Raw genomic sequence first — 13986 nt, forward strand, 5'->3', positions numbered from 1 at the left:
CATATACCACAGAGGCCAATATTTAAATAACTGTCATATGTCTTTATTGAAGTCATATTTCAAAACAAACTATTTTTCCTCTGGTTGTCGGTCTGTGCAGATGGAGCGCTACTGCCCCCTGCTGTTTGTGAAACTAAATCTACACTGCTAGATAAAATACTGCTTAAGAATACACACAGAAAACTGTGCGGGCATTGTTAAAATGCATCAGTATTTAAATATTTCAAAATGAAACATAAATTAAAGACTACCTACAAGTACAGTAATCATAAACTGAATGCTAAGAAATTGACAAAATGCTAAATAATAATAATAATAATAATAATAATAATAATTAATAATAATAATTAATAATTATTATACTAACTATTAGGATACCATTAAAATATTCAAACATTTGTATTAACTCAGGCAGAAAGACAAGACATCAATGCGAGGACAATGCTGTCCACGTTCAGCTTCCTTACTGGTTTGAATTTAATTTTTTAAAGAGTATCTACAGACACAACCAGAATATAGAACCAAAAACGTATAACTAGAGCAGATTACTGAACCGGACCAAATTTTAGAGGCAGAACGTTCCAGGAGGAAATACCAAAAGACTGCTCCAGGTGAGGCTCGAACTCACAACCTCGGCATTGCTCTGCAGTGTACTGACATATAAGTACCGCGCGCTAACCGATTGCGCCACTGGAGCCTACTGTCAACGGTGAGCATTTGGGTATATAACCATGCTACACCCCCTGATGACGTAATCTTTATATGTTTTCGTGTAAAACGTTTTCTTTATTATTATTCTATTTACATGTGGATAATACGTTACACAAATGTTTACGTTACTCAAACGGAAGATTTTTTCCGTTTTATTTGCACATTACCTGTTCGCGGGACGACATAAAACCCCCCAAAATGGGTATTAATACAAGCAGAACCGGAATTAAACTAAATATAAAAGGAATAAAGATTGCAGTGGCTCTTTATGAACCTTCAGTGTCTCTTTTTAACGACGTGGTGGGTGGAAGTTCCCCGCGTGTTCACCAGCGGCGTGTTCTCCATTCGAGGGATTCGTCGCGGGAGCGCGCACGTAAACGTGGCACAACAAAACGTAGGATTTCCTCACTAAACTACACTCGTCTCTAAAGTGAGAGAAAGTTGGATAAACTGTGTTTTCAAAAATATTTACAAATAAATGTACATTTTTACTAGATTTACATATTCAGGCCAATCTTCCCAAATTATTAAGAAGTTTATTAAATCCACCAATTCAGCTCAAAAAGTCATAGGAATTCCTTAAAAAATAAATATTTACTGTATAATCCATTTTGTCCACTTAGATAATTGTATATTAGTTCACCTCTCATCCTGGAGTTAAATAATTAAGTGTATATAATTTTTTTTGGAAGACTTTTCATGACTATTTATTTCCATTTATTTAGGATCCCAGTTTTTACAAATAACCTGTGCTAAATATGGTGAGAAGTTAGCAAGTTTATTAGCATAATAACAATTTGGAAAGACTTCTGTATTTTATTTTATTCTGACTTTTGAGAATGATATACTGGCTGTCATTCACAGATGCAAATGGAAAGATGGGAAACAACTTTCACTGTAAATAACTGTACTATTATTGGATAGCTGTATATTTGACAGAATATATTTATATTTATTTATTCCCAAAGCAAGAATAGCAGGATCAATGGCTGTGATTATGTTCACCCTCTGGACCAGTAGAGGTCCTCATTCTCCAATGTTTTGATGTGACATTTCTCACCATGAACCAGGGAAAACAGCTCCAAATTCTCAACAATTAACTCATCTAGTTTCTCATCAGGAAAAATTTCTGTTTCTCCTGATGTGAGAAACATAAATTTAGGAACTGGTAAAATAAAGCAGCCTTGGATGAGATTTCAGTGATCATGTTTAATTTCCAACATGTAACCATGGGTGTGAACATACAGAGGAATGGTGCGTAACAAAGAGATAAACAGAATAATGCACAACAAGCCAGTTAAGAAACATTGACATACTGTAGATGAAAATAAACATAAATGCACAGTTTTATTGCCAGAAAAATAAACAAATTAGTCCTTAATATTCTTTCTTTTTTTCTAAAAACATTACATTCAAGAATCATTTCAGCGACTTCAGTGTTTATTTTATTTTGGCTCAGAAAGTTAGAACAAACAGCACATATACAGTAAATAGAGATGTACATTTTGATGCATTTATTCTTTAAAAACAATCTAAATCAAACACGACTGCAAGCAAATACTAAATGCTGCAAGCCAAGTAAGTGCAAATTAAGTTTTTTTTTAATTTATTTACTATTTTCTACACACTTGACCTCTTGTTTGACCCCTTCCCTGTTTAAAGGCTGTTTCTGCATACTTGTAGTCTGGACGGAGATAAACGTCTTAACTCAACATGAATTATTGTTTTGTTAGTGGTGGTGGATCAAACTCTTTAACTGAGTGATTTATTCTTGTAATACATATATATATTACAAGAATAAATCCCATGCAACTACAATAAAGTTGCATGGGAAGTAAGTCATAATACTACAACTTTATTCTCATATTATATTGACTGCATTCTCATAACATTATGACTTTTTTCTTGTACAAGTTTATTCTTGTAATTTTATTTTATTTCTTATTTGCATGGTCCTAATACTGTTATATTTCTGTAATGTGATACAGTCTGAATATATATTTATTTTATTTGAGATTAAAGACATTTTTGGAGAATTGTTTCATGAAATTCAGTCAACTAAAATAGTACAGTAAACTATTTTAGTTGACTAAAGGAAAAGAAAAACAACTGGAAAAAAGCATTAGCCAAGGAAAAGCTAGCATGTAGCTTTGCTATTCTAGTCATGTCTGTTAGATCAGGTCATACAAAGAAAATTTGTAGTTAGTGAGTAGTCAGAATATAACCTGTGCTAAACAACTCCTTTAACACACTTGGATACAGAGAAATAAGAAAATAAGACCAGATTGTTCCAGCAACCAGGATGGAGGCATCGCACCATCATTGTAGTTTTAAAATTTTAAAAAAACAAAAACTCAATTTTCATAAATGTTTTCATAGTGGTTCATCTGAACACTGCTTGACAGACATTTAAACCACAGTCATGCTTGCTTTATACAGTTATTTTAATAGTATTTTTATGGTTATTCACATTAAGACAGTGTTAGCATGTCTCCCGTAACAATTAGTTTTTTATACAAACTAGAAATCTAGTGATAAAAAATTTGGGAATGCTGAAAAATTAATATACTTCTATTGTTACATATGAATTTACTATTGTGTTAGGTAGTTTTCTGGCTAAATATGGTGAGAAGTTAGCAAGTTTATTAGCACATGTAGCTTAGCATGTGTTTAAAAAAAAGGTAAGGTGATTAATATATTATGGACTTCCTGTTTATAAGTATAGACATTTATTAAATAACTGTCTTACCCAAATGTGTCATCCAGTTAAAAGTTTATAAAAATACAATATAATGAAAATTATAAAAGTGGTTTAATTTTAAAAGGTGTCTCAGAGTTAGCCTCACTTTGGCTAGCAGTTAGCAACATTTTCTTGAGTTGCATGTCTCATAAAATTGCTGTGGAAAACTTTCAAGCGAAAAGCAAATCGGTTATTACAAAAATTGCAGCATTCTGCAGCAATTGAGATCAACAAGCTGTGACACAAACTGTCTTACTTCTGCAGTTTTTTAAACTTCAGCAAATGTACTTTTGTGGATTAGCAACCCTTTTTATTGGTTAATGTCTTATTAAAATATGTAAAGCATTGACAGTTAGTCACTGGCTTCAAAATATGTAGAAATAGATAATTTGGTTATTTAGAAAAACATGTAAAATCTTCAGGAAAACCAAGCATCAGACTAAACTTTGAAGTCTTACAAATGCAGAGTGAAAATAAAACAATATTGAATGGTTTTCTGAGTATTTTTCCTTAGACTTACCAACAAAGAATTTCAGCATTAATAGTTTTTTGTGGAAATTGTCCAGCAAAAAGGTGGGAATACTTTCAATTCATCCCGTCTTAGCAGGTTAAAGTAGTTACCTACTAACTACTCATCATTCCACCTTAAGAAATACAAGATACGCTTTTTCTAAAATACCATTAATTTCAAAAGTAAGTGCGGATTTTATGCGTTGTACTATTACAAGATCATCAGTTGAAAAACTGTCTGTACTGCTGATAAAATCCTTTTCAAGAATTACAACAACTAATATGTTTTAGAGTGCATCGAGACGCTTGGAAGCTGCTACATTATACACCAGTCAATGACACACTGTAAAACATCAGCACTAAAGAAAAAGTTCTGGTCTGGTCTGGAAGAAATGTGTTGTATTTGTTCTGTTCTGTTAAATTAAGTATTTTTTATGGGTAAGTTGTGTGTAAAAGTGGCTCTTCAGTATCCGTCCTGCATCCAGATCTGTAATCCCACGAAGAAGAAGAAGACTGTTTCTGTGGAATATTGCTGTGGAAAGAAATGAGGAAATCAGTAAATTAGTATTTTCTCTTTAGAAACACAACGTTAAAACCCATTGTCTGCACAAACAAATATACTTCTCCCTCTTTGTCTGACATAAAATAAGCAACACATTTCCTGGTTTAGGCCAGTTTGGGCTTGTGAAAATAATGACAGAGAAACATTTTGTAAGGACAGACGTTGGGCAACACCACCTCTTAACAAGTCTGATTTTGTAATTGTTTTGTAAGGCCACAACAATTAAATTGGGGGTGCAATTGTGGGTATATTATTGTGGGTATATTTCAAGAGAACAACAGTTTGTGTCTTTGTGTGACATCATGGGGAAAACTGATCAAGGTTTCAGAAAGAGAGCGGTGGATGACGGTTTCATCAGATGCATGAAGGTGTCAAGTTTCTCATCTCACTATTCTGAAATGAAATTGTTCCGTCTTTGAGATGCTTTGGTGAAAGATGTGAGGATAAATAGAACAAAAAAGGTCCTGGCTAAAGTTCGTCAGAGTGTCCCAAATGGCAGTCAAGCTGGAATAAAGTTTAGACTAAAAGCAGCAAAACCAGATTGGAAACACGCTCAAGGATGAAACCTCAATTTTAGACTTTTTCTGTTATGTGGTGACTCTGAAATAGATTTTTGTTTTGTCCATAATGACCAACTTTACATTTAGCACAAAAAGAAGGAATTAAGCAAGCCCTGCTAATTGTGGCTTACATAGATAACATGAAGAACTGCAGGAAGAACTGGACGACTTCACACAATATATTTTGTCAAAAGGTGCGTTTGCATTACAAATGTACACAAAATATTCAACTAATGTCACAAAAACTCAATTTCATAACAGTAATGTTTTCATTTAAAGAAAACTAAAATCACACGTGAATAAGAGAGTCCATTTAATGAGTCATTAAAAACAGACAGCGCCATTATCCTTCAACTATTTCCTGTCTACTTCTTTGTCGTTTCTGCCAGTAGTAAAATCCAGTTGCTGATCATGCGACTCGTGTGATGCAAAAAAAAGTGTTTCCATTGCCGCCGTTTTACAAAGTAAACCAATAAACCACCTCATCCCAATTTTTATAATTGTAAAATAAATATTCTAATTTATTTTCAAAAAGTTAAATTGAGCAATCATATCTTCAATAATATAAATGCAGCTTGCAGTAGTAGTCAGTATTATGTGGAAATACTGAAGCACCATCTCAAAAATCTGTTTCTGTTCTTTTCAATCAAACAAAACCTTAATTGTTGTGGTCTTTACCTGTCAGCGGTTATAGGGTGCTGTTTTCACTGATGCCCCTCTTGCATTTGAAGGAGTTCTTCAGAGTGTCATGAAACACTGAGCTGGAGAAGAAATAGATGACGGGGTCCAAGGCGCTGTTGAGGTAGGTGAAGCCAATGCTCACCATGAAGAGATTGATCCATAACTTGTAGGATTCACACGCTTCTGGGTGGAACATCTTTATGTAGAGCCCCACCAGGCCTGTGACGACGCCTGGCATGAAGCAGAGGATGAACACCATATTGATGACCATTACAGCTCGGATGGCGCGCCGTGCTCTCTCTTTCTCCATTTGAACCCTTCGTATTTGGCAGGCGATCTTGACGGAGCAGAAAATGAGCAATAACAAAGGCAGGAAGAACTCTAGGACGTAGGCTGCATAGTGCATTTTCATTGCCGTTGGCAGGTCTTCGTAGTAGTGGAAGCTGCGACACATTTTCTTCTCTTCCACCTCATGGAGGAGGTTGATCGTCAACAACGGAATACGATATAAAATCACAACGAGCCATATCAGTGCTGACAGCTTGTGCGCCAGAGTCGAGGTCAGTCGACTGATGGGATGATGCGGATGGACCACCTTCAGGTAGCGGTCGATTGCCACTGCCGTCATGAACGAAATGCTGGCAGATCGATTGACGGACAGCATGTACAGGTTTATGCGGCACCAAACCGGCCCGAACTGCCAGTCGTCGCCTCGGAAGTGGGTGTCGATGCGGAAGGGCACACTGAGGAAGAGCAGGAAGTCGGCCAGACAGAGATTAAAGAGGAAGGTGACGTGGGATTTCCAGAGCCTCATACGGCGGCAGAAGATCCACAGCGCGAGGATGCTGCCTGGCAGCCCCACCAGAGTCTCGATAGTCAGGAAAACGATCACCAACACGTTTGCAGATTCATTGTTCCCAAGTCTGCAGTAGGTCACATTTCCCCCTGAAGTCATTCTAGCAGAGTATCGTTGGATCTTTCCACTCGCTGAAATGTCAACAAGTGGGTTGACACTACCAAGGAAAAGAATAAAAACTGATTAGACTATTGTTATATTGGAAACAATGTGAAAGCAAATGTTAGGGTTCAGATTATTTTAGGAATGACAAAAGACTAAAGAATAAACTGATATACAAACATGTAAATGGGTGAATGATGTGGCAAAGAAACAACTTGACACAAAGACATAGAAAGGGTTGGCAAAGCCATACAGAAGGTAAAAGAGCTGCTTAAGTATTTTCACACCAGATGCCCTGATAATTGAGGATGTAAGTAGCAACATTTGTTGCATTTTCAGCTGCTTCAGTTCGATTTCTCTTTGCACTGCATCAAAAAAAAACAAATAATTTGAAAAACCAGTTCCCCTCCTCGCCTGTGGTGGCGCTGCGCCAAGAACCACTGAAGGAAACAACATGAAAACCTCTGAAGGAGACGCTGAGCACAACTTCCTTCTTTACAAAATGTAAACAAAAATTAAATGGCGTCAGATTTTAACGGTTGGAGGATATTTTTTGTCTTTGGGAGAAAAACAAAGTTTATTCTCTAGCAACAGACTAGCACGTTTGCTTGTGTTTACCCAGAATGCCCTGCACTGTTGTCCATTTCCTGCTTTTGGAGCAGTTTCTGGTCCACTTTGTGTTCACATACGCATTCAAACTGCACCAGAATTCACTTGAACTGAACCAAGACTGAGGCTTTTAGACGAACCAGAGTTCGCATTTTTGGTCCGCATTAGAGTTTGTTTGCGCAAACGAACCAGACTTTCTAGGCAAACAAACTGAAGTTTGATCAAACACACCAAACATAGCTGAAGTGAATGAATGCGCATTACATACTACGAACTTTATAATTTTATTTATAGAAATCTTAATATTATCTGTTGCTCTATGAAAGAAACTCATAATTTATGACCTGAATCAGTTAATCTGTGATCGGCCTTATGGTCTGTCGATGTGGGTAGAGGATGAACGCTCACTGTGACAGGTTTACTTTAACCTGGCTTCACTTAGCTGATGCTTTTAAATCTGGTTTAGTAAAGCTGCAACAAGGCTTGGTTCAGATTAAGATTTCTCACCCATTCCTGGATTTCTGATATCTACTTTGATGCAGATTCTTTAGTTCATGTTTTGTTTTACCGAACCAGAACCGGTTCCATTGTTTGTTTCTACCATGTGAGATCTAGTACCTTTTTTTTATAAATGTCAGCCGATATTCAGTTCCTCTGATTGTTATCTACCTGTTTTTCCTTAGTTTTTTTGCTGATTTGTTGAGTCAACAAAATGGCTGACTTTTTTTTTTCCTCCTGGTTTTAATTTTAAGGCACTAAGAAGAGTGAGAGGGATTTTATTGTAATCCCAGAAAATCTTTGGGAACCACTGATCTGGAGCATGTTAGAAAAAAGTTTAAGATGATAGAAAGGCAAAAGTAGCTTTTATTATTAGCCTCTTATTGCAGCCAAGTATATGAGACTATGATAGAAATATATTATATTGTTCTTCATTGTGGGGAGATTTCAGTGCAACAGATCGTTGAGGAAAATGATTTTTTTCTCAACAACTTGATGAAGAAGGCTTTTTCTCTTTTGGGGAATATTTTGGAGATGACGGTGTAAATAAGAATTTTTCATAAAATAAAAAAAAACTGTATCAGAGTGTCTTCAATCAGAGGCGTCTTCAGAATTGCTGTAATACTGACTGCTGCAGGAGATCCTTCCTGCCCACAGCCATCCAAGAAACCTAATGAGTCTCAACAATATTTAATTTCATTTAAGAATTAATGAAGTTTTACAACTGAATTTGAGTTATTTGACCATCATGAATGCAGAGTTTACTTGAATAACTTTTTAAAAATATACTTTAAGAGTATTTTTGCTATGCTTTACTTTTTAATTTTACTGAAGTATCACTACTGTTTCTTGAGTAAAATGTCTGCCAACTGTGAGTAACTTCACTAAATGTTGAACTATCTTTTTTTAACCAACATTTCACCAAACACACTTATGAAAATTTAACTTTCACTGAAGTTTCTTTCTTTTTTAGTAAGAAATTTGGAAAAAAAAAAATTTTGTTTAAATTTTATATAATTCTTACTTAACAGAATTAAGTAAGAACTTAACTTAATTCTGTTAAGTAAGTTAACAGAATTATTTTCATTTTGGTCATTAAAATGTCCACAAAATTTCATATCACTTGATGTTGTAATGTTAAATATTAAATGATTAACATTTTAATCGGTGATACTGTATTTGGAAAAAGATTAGAATTTTTGTTTTTTAATTTTTGGCGACTCCATCCACCTCTGCTGAAGTGTGACCAACTCTAAACGCAAGCACAAATGCATATGTTGACACACTGACAAAAAGCAAAGGTGTCAGTACTAAACTTAGAAAGTGGCAAAGATTATTTATAAGCAGAAAATATTTGTAGGCAGTTGCCAATTTTCCCAAAAGTGCTCAGACTGATAAACGCTGAAAGAAATTAGATAAAAACCAAACAGCTTCTTCTCCGATTACATAGGATTCAGTTAAAATTTAAAGTTTCTGACATCAAAAAAAAAAAAAAAAAAAGAATGTCTGGCTTGTTTAAGGGTCTTCATTAGAAAAAAAGTGAACACAAACACAACATATCAGCTCAAAAACCTGATTAACTCTCAAACCACGGTGGTGGGCGGGTCATGATTTGGGCTTGTTTTACAGCCAATGTAAGATATTAGTTGGAGCAGCATCTTTCGCTAACGTGTAATTATTTTGATAAAAGTGTAAACAGCAACAGCCTGGAGGTGTTAATGTTATTTCTATATCTATTGTTTTTCTTCGAAGGAGGCAAATGTAATAAAGAAGATTAATGCTTATTATTACAAAACAAAGGGCTGCAGATGCCAAAAGTCTAAACAAAACACAAAAATATTTCCAGAAACCAGACATGCCCATAAACATGTACGCAGAAAAGAAGGAAGATGGAGTGAAAGGGAGAGATGTTAGTACTGATACCAACGAAAATAATGACTCAGGGGGAAACAGGAGTCAGACAACTACAAAAATAACTGAGAAAAAACAAAACCGGAGCCAAGAAGGTGGCAAATTCACAGCCGAACACGAAACCTATCAAAGCAGGGGAGTCAAACTTTCTGCCATGGGGGCCAAAATCCAAGAAAATGTAAAAAAAAATTTAAAAATTGTAGAAAAGGGAAATTAGTTATTGCAAATCCAAAACTTACTGATTGGTCGTTTCTAGTTTGCACTAGAAGGCAGAGGACTTCTTTTTTTTCACTGACTGTCAAACTGTGATAAAATTGTGACAGTTTCAACAAATATGTATAAAAACATAAGTTTATGTAAAAGTCACACTATTACAGGTTTAAAACTTCCACTTTTATCTCATCAGTTCACAGAATAATTTCCAGCAGTCAAAGTGATCATCAATGTTTATCAACATGAAATGATCTCTTGGTTGTCAATAGTCTCTGCCTTGAGGCCATTTTTTGCTCAATTTCTCTTTTTTCTGTTGTTGAATCGTGAACTTTCACTGAGGAAAGTTGGACCTGCAGAACTCTGGCTGCTGCTCTGGGTTCCTGTGTTGAAATGGCCTTGAAGCGATTTTGGTATATTGATCATTTCTGGGAAGGTTCACCACTTCCTCCAGCTTTCTCTCTTGATGGATATTGACCTACTTCATGTTGCCAGACGGGTTCTGTTTAAGTAAGTGAAGCTGAAATCAGTGGAACTGAATAAAAACAATGTGATAAATCACATTTGACTCATAATTGCGGTCATTTATGTTTTGACTAGGTAGCTTAGATATTTTTCTTCTTTCAGGCAATAAAATTATCATTTAAAATCAGCTTTTCATGTCTACTCAGGTCCTTTCCAAAATACAGTAATCTCTAAGATGCCAATATTTTTTCACTCCGGTGGCTTTATGATGAATCTACACTGCAAAAACACAAAATCTTACCATGTTATTGGTCTACTCTCTTGTGCAAATCACTTAAAATAAAACAAAACAAACTTACAAGCAACTTTTCAGCAAGTTATAGGAGCTTATTAAGTCAATAATATCTTAATATTGATGAAAAGGCATTAATTATAAGTGAAATAATCAGTTTTTTTCTCCATGTTATAAGCTAAACGTTAGGGGGTTTTTCGGTAAGATTTAATGGTTTTGTAGTGTATTTTATGGGTCCTACAGAGAAGACACAACATTTATCAGTTCAGAAGTAAAGTAAGGTATGCATGTAAAGGTATTTTTGTGAATTTATGCTCTAGGAAGTGGGCTTAAAAAAACAAACAACTATGAGGAAATATTTGCACCGATTGAAAAGGGAAAACCCGAATCAGAGAGGGCATGCCCAGAACTGCAGTCTTTGTTTTTATATAACTCTATTGCATGAAAACAATTAACAACTCCTTTAGAAATAACATTTATGGTTCACTAACTTTAAATATTATTAAGCACATTTAAAATTGAGTCATTCTTTGGGTGAAGATAGAAGATTATTGTAGGAATTGCTGTAAGATCATGCAGAAAGGCTTCAGCAGCGCAGTGACGTTAAATTAAAAGTATTTCAGTGCATACCTGTGCAAGTGAAAGCCAAACTCAGCTTTATTAATGTTTTTTGAGAAATGTGCTTTGAAAGTTGCACAACAGATTATAAAACAATTATCATGAGGTTAAAATTGCCATTTTCTGCATGTTTTCTGCAGGAAGTTGCATAAAATCTTACCAAATATTTTTGGTTTAGTTTCTAATGCAAATATCTTAGTCCTTTTGAAATAAGAAAAAAATAACTTACAAGAAACTTTTCATCAATAAACAGTAGCTTGTTTTAAGTCAACAATTCCTTAATATTAATGGAAATTATTAGTTATAGGTTAAATAATTTCTCAGTGAAACCAACATTTTTCCCTATTATAAGTTCGAAAGTCTTTAATCATTACGTCACTTATAACTATAACCTTTTTATTCAAATTAAAATTGTCTTAAAACAACCTCATATTTCTAGCTTCAAAGTTGTTTGTACCTTAATTTAATCTGAATTCAGATTTACTAAGATAGTACATCAAAAATACTTGATAAGATTTTGCAGTGTATCAACATCTTCATCTTTTTTTCTGCCGAATATTTCAAGAGTTCGCTTTGACTCAGGTTTTCCTCTTTTATTTATTTTTTTATATGAAAGTAATGCAACACATCTAGATCAAACTGCAGAAAAAAACCACATGCATCCATAAAAACCGTGTAAAAGTGTAGTTTTTCATACTCACCAGCAGTAATGCGTTCAGTTGGTGAAGACAATGAAGCGCGTAGCGAGAGTGAAAGTGCTCTACTGTGCAAAGTGTGAGATCTCCTTCTACATGAAGCTGGTTGTGTGAGGACTTGTCATAACACGATGTTAGCAAAAACATTTCCAGAGAAAAAAATTGGCCACAAACTTACATTTTAGCTCAGGAATTACTCATGACACGCTGACTGTACAGGATTTACATACGGGAGAAAAGGAAAAGAAAAAACACACCCTGTTTTGATACTTTCAGGTACTTCACCAGCTGTTAAAATATTTTTTATCTATGATTAAGAACAAAGAAGAGTAATTGTTGTGAAAGTGAAAATGGAAACTTGTGGTTTTGAAAATCTAAGTACACCCAACGACTGATTTTATGACCGGGTGTCCAGTAATATCAACTCATTAAATGTTTTTTCCCTCACTTTTATTCACAAGTCTTTATTTCTTACGTTTGTTTAACTTAAAAGCTGCATCTCTTTTCCTGATTTTAGCAGCTTCCTTCACTTCTTGGCTGCTCAACATTTTTAAAAACTTGCCAATTTCACACTTGCTATGCAGCTTCAGGAGCAAAGCAGCTCAATCAATTTGAATGACAGCTAATCAGAAAGATGAGAATTTCAAATAATTTTTGAATTTTCAATAATAATTTATAGTAACGATTGAAAAGCAAATTAAATTATATAGTAAAAAAAATATTAAAAATTTGTGATTGCAAAAATTTGATAAAATCTTTTTTTATTTTTGCAGTTTTTTTCTGCTTTCCCTGGTGGCCCTGGTCCACTACAGTAACTTTTTTCTTTTCTTTCAGCTGTTCTTTTTGTAGATATTCTAATTAATGACTCAGTTTTTGGTATCTGCCAAGCAGCTTGTTTTATTTGACTTCGGTAACTCGTGGTCAAAAGCTGCGTTACAAATACGCGTTAATGTTGAAAAAGCACCATTTCGTCATTGCAATGTTTCCATTAAATAACAAATGGAATCAAAATCACAGGTGAATAAGCTTGTTCACGCAGTGAGTTGTTAAAAATCACAGCAGTTAAGTGAAACATTTGCACATCGCTGACGTCAGAGGAGCCGTTAGCGTCTGAAAAACGGCAACGTATGCGGCATTTATGGAAAATTGTTTTTGACGATTTTACAGAAAAGCGACTGATTCAACACGTTGGAATGATCCACAACTTTTTATGAACTGTGCGATTCTGTGAACCAGCTGTACACTGTTTAAAAAAACAAATCATCATCCTTCCACTACCTCCTAATCTCTTCTTCGTTGGTTTCCGCCAACGAAGAAACACGTATCTTTGTCAATTGACATGTTTCCATTAATCCAAATTATTTTTGTAATTTTAATTTACGCAATGTTATGGTTAATGGAAACACAGCCAGTGACTGCAAGGAGTTAAAGCATCAAACCTGAAATTTTATGTTGTGTTATACTTAGTTGTGTCTTTAGTGTTTCAGTTTGATTTCACCTTTATTTACTGAGGGATCTGACTGGTGTTTTTGCACATTTTTGTACAACCTGGTAAAGATCATTTAAAAAAAAGTTGACATTTTGAGTCCTTTTTACAGTAATTTAAAGCGAACATCACTTCCCATTTTTCCTAATCACTGAGTCAGTTCCTCTCTGAGTTATTTAATCAAATCACTTTTTACTTGTACTTTTATAGCACTAAAATGAAAAGACCGCACAAAACAAACTCAAATCTCACCAATATTTATAAGCACCTCTTATAAAGGTTATAAATCTTGAACTTCCCTACATAATCTCTCCAACAGAACCTTGATAACTTTATGGTAACTGACTTCCGGACTGAGTATTAAGCCCCGCCCACCGGCGTAGAGGCGTGTTTGCTGGAATCACTGGACTCTGATCCACAGGTCTGCAACTAGACCGCCTGTTTTATGACTGTACTCGCAGAATAAACACACAAGACCCG

General features: G+C 34.9%; 1 protein-coding gene and 1 non-coding gene across 2 annotated transcripts; both read right to left on the reverse strand.

Annotated features, from left to right (window-relative positions):
* Positions 1-603: 603 nt before the first annotated feature.
* On the reverse strand, positions 604-697 carry trnai-uau (transfer RNA isoleucine (anticodon UAU)). Its single transcript has 2 exons — positions 660-697; positions 604-639 (listed from the first exon to the last, which is right to left on the reverse strand). It is a non-coding gene; the product is annotated as a tRNA-Ile (tRNA).
* Positions 698-1900: 1203 nt separating this feature from the next.
* On the reverse strand, positions 1901-12104 carry hcar1-3 (hydroxycarboxylic acid receptor 1-3). Its single transcript, XM_055029155.1, has 3 exons — positions 12027-12104; positions 5762-6777; positions 1901-4493 (listed from the first exon to the last, which is right to left on the reverse strand). Exon 2 carries the CDS (start codon positions 6717-6719, stop codon positions 5772-5774), a length of 948 nt encoding a protein of 315 aa, XP_054885130.1. The 5' UTR covers positions 6720-6777; positions 12027-12104; the 3' UTR covers positions 1901-4493; positions 5762-5771.
* Positions 12105-13986: the final 1882 nt, after the last annotated feature.

Source organism: Poeciliopsis prolifica, unplaced genomic scaffold (assembly GCF_027474105.1).
Source record: "Poeciliopsis prolifica strain line A6 unplaced genomic scaffold, Auburn_PproV2 SCAFFOLD005, whole genome shotgun sequence".
Taxonomy (NCBI): Eukaryota; Metazoa; Chordata; class Actinopteri; order Cyprinodontiformes; family Poeciliidae; genus Poeciliopsis; species Poeciliopsis prolifica.

Bases quoted from the DNA above. Each gene is read 5' to 3' on its own strand.
- hcar1-3 (XM_055029155.1), bottom strand. From the start codon at position 6,719: ATGACTTCAGGGGGAAATGTGACCTACTGCAGACTTGGGAACAATGAA.